Below are 13,225 nucleotides of genomic sequence, written 5' to 3' on the forward strand. Positions count from 1 at the left end.
TTATTTTTAGTTTGTACCATTTTTGGGGATATCACATATCATTAGGCAGAGTCACTCATACCTCGATCGTTATTCCAAAACAACCTTGACTGAAGAAGAAAATGTCTTAAAAAAAAAAAAAAATTGTATTTGCTTTTTTCTGAGAAGAAAAGATGCCCATTCTCCTAGGACAACAGCAAAAAAAAAAAAACTGAAGCATGAGTGGGAGGGATTTTACTACCTATTAAACACTTTTGTTCCCAGTGTCAAATTCTCCTAAAGGAGGCAGCATAATCCACTGTCTCAGAATTCCTTCCAACACTTTCCCTTAAACCCAGGCGCTGAAAAACTCATTGTATGCTATATAACAATCCTGCCTTTACCTATCCCTTCCATCTTCCCTTTGTCCCTACTGCAGCTGAGATTGTGAAGACCAGCTGTTGTCATCTACTGAACATGCAGTTTCAGTTGCCCACCCCTCCCTATAAACCCCGCCCCCACCTCATAGAACACTACACACCCCTTACTGGCCTGGTGTTTTAGTCTTTCCTAGGGCATCACAAAACCAAAATGCACCACTGCCCACATGAGTACAGAGGGGCAGATCCACAAAGCGAGTATGCCGGCGTATCTACTGATACGCCGGCGTACTTTCAAATTTCCCGCGTCGTATCTTTGTTTTGAATCCTCAAAACAAGATACGACGGCATCTGGGTTCGATCCGACAGGCGTACATCTTCGTACGCCTTCGGATCTAAGATGCAATTCTTCGGCGTCCACGTCGTTTTCCGCGTCGACTATGCAAATTAGCTATTTCCGGCGATCCACGAACGTACGAGCGGCCGTCGCATTCTTTTACCTCGTCTCTAGTCGGCTTTTTTCGACATATAGTTAAACCTGCTATTTATTTTTTTGTTTGCGTAAGTCGTCAGTGAATCGGGATGTACGTAATTTACGTCCACGTCAAAACAATGACGTCCTTGCGACGTCATTTAGCGCAATGCACGGCGGGAAATTTAGGGACGGCGCAATGCGCAGTTCGTTCGGCGCGGGGACGCGCTTCATTTAAATGAAACACGCCCCCTACTCGGCGATTTGAATTACACGCCGTTACGCCGCGAGAGATGGACTATGCCGCCGTAACTTACGGCGCAAAATCTTTATGGATTCGAACCAAAGCCGGGTAAGTTACGGCGGCGTAGCGTATCTCAGATACGCTGCGCGGGTGCAGATCTCTTTGGATCTGCCCCAGAGTGTGTATACACAGTGGTCAATGACACTTCCCTTCTTCCCCCCTCCTCCATGCCCTCATATTTCTAAATAATATGGGGTGGGTTATAGTACACCAATTGATTACATTCGCTAAAACTCACAAAAAAACAAGTCAATGCAGCTCCCAATGCCATTCTGGTATGTTGTGAGCAAGGAACGAAGGTGCTGCACAGTTCATCTGTGAGACCAAGAAGTATACAAAAAGTAGGGGCGAAACAACTAATCGATGAATCGACAACTAATCGATTATGAAATTAATTGATTACAATTTTCATAATCGATTAATCGGCCAGTAACATAATGGGGTTAAAAAAAAAACTAAAATTAGCCATTTATAGTACAAAAAGGCAAATCGCTACTGTAAATATTACTTTCACTGTCCCACAGTAAAAAAAAATGAACCCCTTACAGTAGCAATTATTTGCTCTTTTTGTACTTATTTTTGTTTTTTTTTAACCCTTTTTGCAGAAACACACTACAGTTCATTTACATGTTTTCCTATGGGACACGTTCACATCCATGATTTTTTTTCAGCTGCTGCGTATTTGGAAAGGGCAAGGACTTTTTAACGCAAAACGGTGCCATTTTTTTTTTTGGTTCAATATACTTCAATGAAGCAGCTGCAGAAAAGCATGTAATGTGTTTTTGCGGCAATTTGTGTTTTGTAATCTGCCCAACAACAAATTGGCCCAAAAGAATTCAAAAATGCGGTTTTTTTTTAAGTCTATTATCCGATTAATCGAAACAATAATCGGCCAACTAATCGATTATGAAAATAATCGTTAGTTGCAGCCCTATACAAAAGTCCAAAATATTGCTGCACTCCTCGAAATCTTTATTAAAAATAAAAAAATGACATCACAAGTATGAAAGGAACATGGACACAGGGAGTTGCAACTTGGCTCAGGTGCCCCCATATCAAGCTGCATACTATGGGGGCATTTGGCAGGGGAGAGGGGCCAGAAGGGTCGAAGAGGAACCCGAGAAGAGGATGACCTGTGAAAAACCATTGCACAGAGCAGGCAAGTATAACATATTTGTTATTTTTAAATGAAAAAAAAACAAAAAACAAGGCTTTAGTATCACTTTGAGCCAGATAGGCAAGAAAAACATAAACACACTCTCTTTTCTAGATCTTTACTGGGCTACCTCATTGTGTGGGTTTATAAATAACAGTAATTTGTTAAAAACAGCCAGCATAATTAATGCAAAATTGCTAATAAACTGATTTATTTTCATATGCAATCTCCTCAATGAGAAATCTTTTACTCTGAATAGCTATTCCCTGAGAAGGTGTGGGATGGATGATCTTCCATATTTTGATATCAGACTGTAATCTGCATTTAACAGATGGGGTATCAAGGACTTGTTATACTGTCAACAGAGGACAAGGTGTTGTGGCAGAGAATTGTCCAAGGATTATAAGAGAGAGTACTTTCTAAACCAAGCAGAGAATATCTTTGCAGCAATCTATATAATTGGGCAGGCCCACCTGTTGCAAAAAACCCTGGTGGCACACACCCCTCCAACACAGGTGATGATTGGGGATCATACTTCATGTAGGGAGTATATACCATCTGGCTAATAATTTGTACCGTAATTATAGTCTTCCAGGTTAGTATACAAGAAGGAGGTGTATGCCAAGATAAGAATTTTTCTACTTTGTTTTTTAGCAATTTCGCTCTCCCATTCAGAAATAAAAAAAGACAGACTACAGCAGAGCTATAAAACACAAGTTGGGTCTAATGAGTATTTGATAGGTCTGGGTCTTATATGCATATTTATGAATCTTGACATTAACGACCTTAGTGACCTAAAAGGCAAATAGAACTCAAGGCAAGTCCAAGTGCAACCAAAAAAATAAAATAAACAACACAAAATCCACACAAGGGACATTAGGAGTACATTCACCCCAGCAGCCTTAATAATCCAGTGCAGCAAGGGTTAACAGAACTGTGGAAGCTGTCACAAGCTCCCACCAAGAGTGCCTGAATATGCCTGCCATTTCCGCCCAGCTCCTCCATTCACAGAAGCAGTACTACAGCTTCCATGAATGAAACAGGATCTGTGAATAGACACAGTGAACTTTTCAATCACCCACCCAATCACCATTCATATATCCTCTCAAAAACCTGAAGTCTTAAAAAATATAAGATTTCTGCACTCGCCATAACTTCCTTTTTTTTTTTTATTCATTGAAAGACACAGGAAGACTTTAGCCTTTGGGTTATACCATCTCCTACAACTGCACATTGCCAAACAAGAAAAATCTGTTGACCAGCCCTAAATAACCCCGCCCACTACCAGCATGCCTCAGTTTAGTAGCAAATCAGTACCGAGAACATGATCAAGCACATGGAGGGGCACGACCTGTGTCTCCTAATGGACCCCAAGAAAAGTAAAAATATCCCATTTTATTTCTCTATCATTGAGGGATACAGAAAGACATTCACCTTCTAGATGTCATAAAATAGTCCAACTGAGGGGTGGGCAACCAGCAAACAATTGTTCATAGGCCCAACTTAAAAAAAAAACAAGGGTCTTAGGCAAGGGATAATAGATCTTTCTGGAACATCCTTCCTATCCTGTAAGCAGCAAGGATTTAGACATGCTCCCAATCTAACAATTTGTTAGAGACCACAAAAGCAGCAGTCAGGAACCTTACCAGGCCAGCAAAGTAACTTTTGCCCAGGCCAATCTAGAGTAAAGAATATCGGATAAGGGAAGCAATGGGAGATCTGGTGGATACCATGCAGAATTGTTTGGACTTGCAGGTTCCAAATGAGGCAGATGTTCTCTTTGAGAAAGAGAACAGTAATCAGGTTAGGAGTACAACTCCTGAAACCATTCTGTCACATTAATTGGGGCAATTACATCTTAGTTTAGAAGACTCCAACAGGCTAGATGGAAATATGATATCTGTGTGATGACACAGGAAGATTAGATGTGAGTTGCCCATGGGGAAGCAGCAAGCAGATACCACAAAAAAATGTTTTGATGGTATACCAGGCTTTCTACCACCAGCTTTGTGGGTGGTCATAGAACTAATTTTGGGAAACCTAGAATTCATAATCCAGGGGTAAAGAAACAAAAATGCTTAAAGTGGAGTTCCACCCAAAAGTGGAACTTCCGCTTAATCCACTCCTCGCCCCCTTACATGCCACTTTTTGGCATGTAATTTTTTTTTGGGGGGGGGGAGTGGGGGCTTCAGGTGGAGTGGGACTTCCTGTCCCACTTCCTCCTTCCGCCGAGGGGCTGCTAAGGCGAATAGTCTAATCGCCTTTCTGAAGCCCCTCCCTGTAGGCGATCGCCTGGGACACGCGACAGGTCCCAGGCGATCACCTGTCCAATTGGATGGCGCAGTGACGCATGCGCATGCGCAGTGGGTGCCGGCCGTGAAGCCGAAAGCTGTCACGGCCGGGTGCCCACACTTGGAATGAAGACGCCGGCCGGAGAGGAGCGGAGCCCCGGCCGGCGCGTCGCTGGAACGTGGAGCAGGTGAGTGTATGTTTATTAAAAGCCAGCAGCTACACTTTTTGTAGCTGCTGACTTTTAATAAACATAAAAAAATTACTGAAACACCCCTTTAAGACTTTGCAAACCTTTCTGAAAGTTTCATGTGCCAAGACAGGTGGGTGCTACTAATTTCAAGGACTGGTCCAAAGAGATGTTGTCCCTTGTGGGTATAACAAGGTTTTACAAAATTCTTTCCAAATGGGAACTACTAAGCATTTGGTAGGTGTCAAAGTTTGTCAAGGTGACTCAAATCCCTATATAGGAAGAACTCAAAAACAGCTGGTGCTGCTTTGGGAACTCTAAAAGAATTGAGACTGGAGACAACTGGGCAATCCTCCAGGGTCAGCGTTAGAAAGATACATTGCACCAGATATTTTAGAAGCATGGCATTGTGCAGATCAGCTAAAGGATCTGTGGAGGAGGCCAAGGAGCTCACATATAGCCTCTGCTGTCAGAGTTAGTTGGAGCCATTGTAAAACCCTGAAGAAAAATTTAACTCTAGGAGCAGAGAATAACAGGATTTCAGGTTGAAAACAGTGGTGAAAGAGATTATCCTGGGCTGGCCCACAGTTTTCTTGCCAGTATCCATCCTCCATTTTCCCATCAGAAATATATTTAACACGTCTCTGATAACCTCACTGTAACTCTGTAAATCAAAGTCCTTGTTCTGCTATATATCAAAATGGAAAAATGCTACTGCATGGTGCAAGGTACATTCATCTCCTAGAACAGGGGTCTCCAAACTTTCTGAACAGGGGGCCAGTTTACTGTCTCTCGGACTTTGGGGGGGCCGGACTGTGGCCATTGGGAGTAGAAAAGGTCCCAACGTCAGTGGGAATAAACAATGCGCCATCTTTGGGAAGGATTGTGCTCCATCATTGGTGTCATTGTGCCCCATTGTTGGTGTCATTGGGTGAGATTGTACTCCTTTGTTGGTGGGAGGAGGTGTGCCCCATCATTAATGTCAGTTGGATGAATTCTGCCTCATTGTTGGTATTAGTGGATGACATAGTGCCCCAAGGGCCTGATAAAAGCAAGCAACAGGCCACATCTGGCACCCGGGCCGCAGTTTGGAGACCACTGTCCTAGAAGATGCTCAATTGTGTTTAAGAAATAAAAACAAATGCTCAATCTGTAAATGAAATAAAACATAGAAAGAGAAGAAAGAAAGAAAGTCAACACCATCTACAAACTTGATGAAAAGAATAAAAAATATGAATGGAAGTGATTGCAAATACATTAGCATAGTTCAGGTGTCATGGCAAGCAGCATTCATCTAGCATTTTGCCTGAGATTCTCTAATGTGGCACAGTCAAAATGAGTAGATTAGAAAGGCTCCAAGAACAGAGCCATAGCCAATCTAGCATTAAAACTTTGCAAAGATTTAATTTATGACCTACCAAACAAAATACACATATGTATCATTAACAGTAATTGCTAGTTATCGAAAAGCATAAGAAATAAAATACATTACTTTTCTTTCTTTATTCTTAAACCAGTGTCTGCAAGACCCTGTGTTGCAATGTGCGCACACCAGCTAAAATCACCAAATACCCCAGGATTTTGACTGTTAACGCTACATTTTTTTTTAACCCTGATAAAGTGCAGATTTTGGCCCGCTGAAAGCATTGGATACTACACCAAATCAAACTTCTTTCTAAATATAGCCTTATGGTGTGGCACTTCAATCCCTGGATCAGAGTTTTGCCTACATAACCCAAGGTTGCAATTGGGACCCATCAGTTTGCAGAAGCAGCCTACCTCTAAATCAGATGCTCGACAAGAATCATATTAACGTAACCATGACAACAATTTAAAACAAGACTATTACCCACTTCTAGCCGTAGGTTCCAGTGCCATCTACCCAATTCCCAGATGATTTACGTTAGAGACGGTCTGCAATCCTAAGCGCCTGAATATGTAGAGTAAGCAGTACTCACTAAAAAGTAGTTTGAAGTTTATTTGTAGCAACACATGTTCTTACATGTGTTGCAATAACTCCAAATAAATTCACACAAAGCGGACAAATGTTCAGTTTTCAGAAAACTAGCAAAATAAATTTTGCTGTCATTGTTTAAATCACTTCAATACCGGGAACTTTCACCCCCTTCCTGCCCAGGCCAATTTTCAGCTTTCAGGGTCTCACACTTTGAATGACAACTGTGTGGTTATGCAACACTGTACCCAAATTACAGTTTTATCATTTTTTTCTTCCTACAACTAGAGATTTTTTTTTTTGGTGGTATTTAATCACCGCTGGGTTTTACATTTTTTGCTAAATATAAAAAAAAACTTATTTTTGTTTCAGTTATAAATTTTTGCAAATAAGTAATTTTTCTTCTTCACTGACGGACACTGATAAAGCACTAATATGCAGCACCGATATGCAGAACTGTGGGCACTGACAGGTGGCACCGATGGGTGGCTCTGATAGGCAACACTGATGAGGAGGCACTGATTGCCATTCCTGAAGTCGGCACTGATTGGCAACCCTAAAATGGGCACGGATTGCCATCCCTGGTGGGCATGGGTTGGCAACCTTGCTGGGCATGCCTGAAGGGCCTGCACTGATAATCGATGCGCTGATTAACAGCGCAAATCGCCCTGTCAGGAGAGCTGCTGATGAGCTTTCCTCTACTCTGGCCTTGTCAGCATGAATAGAGGAAAAGCCGATTAATGGCACTTCCTGGATACCATGTGATCAGCTGTGATTGGACACAGCTAATCACATGGTAAAGTGCCTACATAATAGGTTCTTTACCAAGATCTGAGATGCAGTGTGTCACAATGACACACCGCACTACCGATCAGCGTGTGCGAGTGGCTTATCCTGCTGGACGTCATAGGACGCCCAGTCAGCATAAATGATCCCAGCTACAGCCGTCATTTGACAACAGGGTGGGCGGGAAGTGGTAAAGTATCAAAAATAATCATTCCTTTTTTGTACAAATCATGTGCACGGTTTGAAAGTCTGGGCCTCAAATGGGAAAATAAGTGAGCTTCCATATAATCACCTAGGTAGGATATTTGCTCTTTTGAGTTTTATTGAAAACTTTGCTGTATTAGAGATACAGAAAACTATGAATTATAATAAACAAGAGTTGAGTAAAATATCACACTTTCAGGCCCAAAATATAAACTGAGCATGATCTCAAATGCTCGTTGCTTAATGTTAGAAAGTGATTTTAGTTACAGGTTGCGTCTTTTCAGCAAGAGGTTTATTGTACTACTAGGTGTTGGTTTATGCATTTGCATTAGAGGTTGCAATTTTACATCTATGTTGCCCTTTTCCAGTTTTTATAAATTGTTTAAGTGTAGTTTTCAGGGCAAAAATAGGAGTACTACAAAGCAAGTATAACAGGAACCATTGTAGTAACAGTCTTATGCTACAGTTTGCACTGCTTTTTAAAAGTAAAAAATATATAAATATATAATTGTCCGGGCATTCATTCTCGGGAGAGAGCTTTTACCTGGTCTTGCAGTTATCACAACATTTTTCAGTTCCCATGATACCAGAAGAGACCTTACGGAGTTGTTTGTCTTCAAAATGAGACAAGATGATCCTACACAAGGGAACAAAGTGAAGTAAATAAAAAAGAACAAGAATTTACACGTTAAATTGAATGAGCACAACAATGGGCTAAAACCATCTTCATTAATTTGTTCTTAGGGGACGCAATTATTCAGCTTTGTTTAATTCACAGACAGTGATGTCATTCTCAATGAAAGGCAAGCAGATGGACGTGGTAAAACTATAAAGAGATGTCACTCAAAACCAAAGTCAACTTTATAAAATAATGTTATTTTATTTATATATCTGTCGGTCTATTATATCACTCAAAAAAAAAAGCAACAGCTTTTATTACCACACACAGTTCCTAAAAAACAAATTCCCATATATTCAAACTGCAGAGAGCAGAAAACTGTCTTGTACAGCCTCCAGTTATTACTGAAAATCATTTAGAACTGGGCATATCTATGCTACCATATTTAGGTAAATGTTTTCTTTTTTTAACATTTTAGGACAGGGATGCCCAACCAGTGGCCCGTGGAGCCCTCTGATGTGGCTTGCGACCTTCTGCTTTGGGATGGAATAGAATAGAATAATGTTAATAAAGGTCAATTCATTACTAAAATCACAGTGTATATTTGGGCATATGTGTTCTGCAGTGGTTACTGGGCTGCTTTCAAACTAATACACAGATGCAGAGCACCTGTGGGTTACCTGCACTGAGCCATAGACTTCTGTTATTACCTGCGAGTTTGGTGAGCTTTCTGAAAGTGCACCAAACCTGCAGAATATAATATAAGTCTATTGCAAAGTGCAGAAAAGCCAAAGGTACACTGCGTTGCACCCGTGGTGCGGGTAAACAACAGCGCATCAGTGTGAAAGTAGCCATGGGCCCTTTTCACACTTCAGTCCGACCCAATTGGACCCTCTATTCACCTCTAAGGAGTAGCAGATGTAAACCACTGATTGTGCCGTGACCAGTTACCAAGTCGCTTAAGTGGCCCTCATGCTTTAAAAGGTTGGGCGCCCCTGTTTTAGGATATTGAATTTGTTAATAAACTAGAAAAGCCGCTCGAGGTGAGCGAGTCTCTGGTTAATCCCCACACACTAGTCAGGTGCTAACCCAGCTCACATGCTGTGGAACATAAGAAAATGATTCCGGACGGCTGCACTTCCAAAAATCCTTTTACTGAAGCTTGATATGACCAGTGGTAGACAGATGGAGCAGGGGACAAAGAGGTAGATGCATTTCGCGCAAATGTTAGCGCTTAGTCATTACCATTAGGTCCGGAATAAATTTCTTTTGTTAATAAACTAGTTAGTTTGTCAACAATGAAACATGCAATCAAATTTGCCATCTTTCTTTAGATTACAACTAGCTGAATACCCGGCGTTGCCCGGTCTTCCTATCTTAACCTTTTGGGGAGGAAAATCATAGTAATATAAATATACCCATCTTTTATATAAGGGTGTAGGTAAGGGTTAATTTAACTGTCATATATTTTTTTTTTTTTTGGCATATAAGTAATATGTGTACCAGGTATTATTGAAATATCTCCAGGCGTACAGAAGTTATGTGGGAACATACATTTCCCATTGATTTGCATGGGACTTTAAACAAAAACCCCGACCCTCACAAATGGGGGTAGTTAAGGGATAAATTAACTATCCTATAGTTTAACCACTTCCAGACCTGCGCACGACGATGTACGTCCTATTTTTAAAGACGGATATCTCGGTAACGGCAGCAGCTGCTGTCACAACCGAGGTATCCATCTTTAGTGTGCGCGGTCTGGAATCCGATAATGGCGGTCTCCGCGGCGGATTCACCGCGAGATCGCCGTTATCGGTGGCGGGAGAGGGGCCCCCCCCCCTCCCGCCGCTCTCCCGCGCCCTCCGCCGCTTACCGGAGCCGTCGGTAGCGGCGGAGGCGATCGGATGCTGTCGGCTGGTGAGCGGGGACGAGACTGAAGGAAAAATCTCCTTCGCCCGTCCCCATAGCTCGGCTGGGCGGAAGTGACGTCAAAACGTCAGTCCCGCCCAGCCTCTTAAAGAGACAAATTTTTTTTTTGGTCATTTGAAAAAATGACATTTTTTATTTTTTTTCTATTTTTTGCATTTAAGCCCAAATATGAGATCTGAGGTCTTTTTGACCCCAGATCTCATATTTAAGAGGACCTGTCATGCTTTTTTCTATTACAAGGGATGTTTACATTCCTTGTAATAGGAATAAAAGTGATAATTTTTTTTTTTTTTTTTTTTTCAGTGTTAAAAATTCTAAAATAATTAAAAATAAATGCGAAAAGCAAAAAAAAAATTTTTTAAAGCGCCCCGTCCCGACGAGCTCGCGCGTAGAAGCGAACGCATACGCGAGTAGCGCCGACATATGAAAACGGTATTCAAACCACACAAGTGAGGTATCGCCGCGATCGTTAGAGTGAGAGCAATAATTTTAGCCTTAGGCCTACTCTGTAACTCAAAAAATGCAACCTGTAGAATTTTTTAAACGTCGCCTATCAAGATTTTTAAGGGTAAAAGTTTGACGCCATGCCACGAGCGGGTGCAATTTTTAAGCGTGACATGTTGGGCATCATTTTACTCGGCGTAACATTATCTTTCAAAATATATAAAACAATTGGGCCAAATGTATTGTTGTCTTATTTTTTAATTCAAAAAAGTGAATTTTTTCCAAAAAAAAGTGCGCTTGTAAGACCGCTGCGCAAATACAGTGTGACAAAAAGTATTGGAATGACCACTATTTTATTCTCTAGGGTGTTAGAAAAAAATATATATATAATGTTTGGGGGTTTTAAGTAATTTTCTAGCAGAAAAAACTGTTTTAGTCTTGCAAACACCGAATCTGAAAAACACGTAAGGTCTGGAAGTGGTTAAGTGGACATATAAGTAACATGTGACCAAGTGTTATCGAAATATGTACAGCCGTTTGGAAGTTATGAAGTAACATGTATTTCCCATAGAGTTGAATGGGACTTTAAAGAAAAACCCCGACCATGGCAAATGGGGGTGGGTAAGGGTTAAACCACCTATCCTATGTTTGTTGCTGACATATAAGTAACATGTGTGCCAAGTTTCATGTTAATGTCTTTAGCCGTTTGGACGTGATGCTGGAACATACATACATACATGCACACACACACACACACACACACACACACACACACACACACGAGTTTTATATATAGATACATACTTTAAAACAGCCACTGTTTAATTTAGAAGCCATACTCACAATCTATTGTGCAAAATGCATGACATTATGTGCTATTTAATTTAATTTTTGACTTATTAGACTAGAGAAAAATGATTGGTTGTTAAGGCAGATGCACTTTGAATAAAGATAATACACTATCAACTTCTTTAACCAGGTGAAAAGCTTAGCGCTACCTTAAAAAAAAAATTCCACAGAACAACCTGTGAGTCCCTCTTATGCATGTGGCTTCCTCCAAAACTGTAGCTTTTCTGCCTACTATAGTCATTGGAACAAACTGTCTATTTGGCAGTCAGAGCCTGCTGTGCCCCTGCAGTGCTGACAGAAATTCTTGTATGAATGATGTCTGCAAAAATTGGTTGCAGGTTTTATCATGGCAACAATTTAATCCCTTTTAATACCTAGAAAAAATATTCATACCCCTTGAAATTTTCTACATTTGGTCATGTTACAACCAAAAACGTAAATGTATTTTATAGCGATTTTATGTTATAGACCAACACATAATTGTGAAGTGGAAGGAAAATAAAAAAATGGTTTTCATTTTTTTTTTTACAAATAAATAGGTCAAAAGTGAGGCATGTATTTGTACTCAGCCCCTTTACTCTGATACCTCTAAGTCCACCTGTGTGTAATTTATTTTCAGCATGAATACAGCTGTTCTATGAAGCCCTCGCGAGATTTGTTAGAGAAACTCAGTGAACAAACAGCACCATGAAGTTCAAGGAACACACCAGACAGGTCAGGGATAAAGTTGTGGAGAAGTTTAAAGGAGTTGTAGCAGCCCCCATCACCCCCCCCCCCAATTACCTAACTGAGCCCCTACTCTCTCCAGCGATAGCCACGATCCCCTCAGCCACCCAGGACACTACTGATTGGCTGAGACAGAGCAGCCGTGCCATTGGCTCCCACAGCTGTCAAAGTCAGTTAGCAATCAGGGGAGAGAGGGGGCGGGGCTCCATGTCTGAATAGATACACGCAGCTCTGACTCCGCTTCGGTGGCCCCTGTGGCAAGCTGCTGGCTGAGGAGCACTCAAAAGGAGGCAGGGGCTAGGATCAGCAAAGAGGGACCCGAGAAAAGGAGGATACAGGTTTCTCTGTGCAAAATTAACTGCACAGAGAAGGGAAGTATAACATGTTTGTTATTTAAAAAAAAAATGAATAAAAAATGTGCCTTTAAAATCACTTTAAAGCAGGGCTAGGTTAAAAAAAAAAAAAAAACACGCTTTGAACATCTCACGGAGCACTGTTCTATCTATCATCTGAAAATGGAAAGAGTATGACACAACTGAAAACCTATTAAGACATGGCCGTCCACCTAAACTGAGAGCATTAATCAGAGAAGCAGCCAAGAGGCCCATGGTAACTCTGGAGGAGCTGCAGAGATCCACAGCTCAGCTGGGAGAATCTGTGCACAGGACAACTATTAATCATGCATTCCACAAATCTGGCCTTTATGGAAGAGTGACAAGAAGAAAGCCATAAGAAGTCCCATTTGCAGTTTGCGATAAGCAATTTAGGGGACACAGCAAACATGTGGAAGAAGGTGCTCTGGTCACATGAAACCAAAATGTAACCTTTTGGCCTAAAATCAAAATGCTGTGTGGCAGAAAACCAACACTGCACATTACCCTGAACACACCATCCTCACGGTGAAACCTGGTGGTGGCTGCATCATGTTATGGGAATGCTTTTCTTCAGCAAGGAGAGGGAAGCTG

At 41.3% G+C, this 13,225-nt stretch overlaps 1 protein-coding gene across 2 annotated transcripts in view; it reads right to left on the minus strand.

Annotated features, from left to right (window-relative positions):
- The window catches only part of WRN (WRN RecQ like helicase), a 257,949-nt gene that overhangs the window by 113,935 nt on the left and 130,789 nt on the right, over positions 1–13,225 (minus strand). For both annotated transcript variants that reach the window (XM_040325345.1, XM_040325344.1), the window contains exon 22: positions 8,238–8,330. In XM_040325345.1, the coding sequence (XP_040181279.1) occupies positions 8,238–8,330 (93 nt within the window). The remainder of the gene's footprint in view (positions 1–8,237; positions 8,331–13,225) is intronic.

The sequence above is a fragment of the Rana temporaria genome, chromosome 1, assembly GCF_905171775.1.
Source record: "Rana temporaria chromosome 1, aRanTem1.1, whole genome shotgun sequence".
Lineage (NCBI taxonomy): Eukaryota > Metazoa > Chordata > Amphibia > Anura > Ranidae > Rana > Rana temporaria.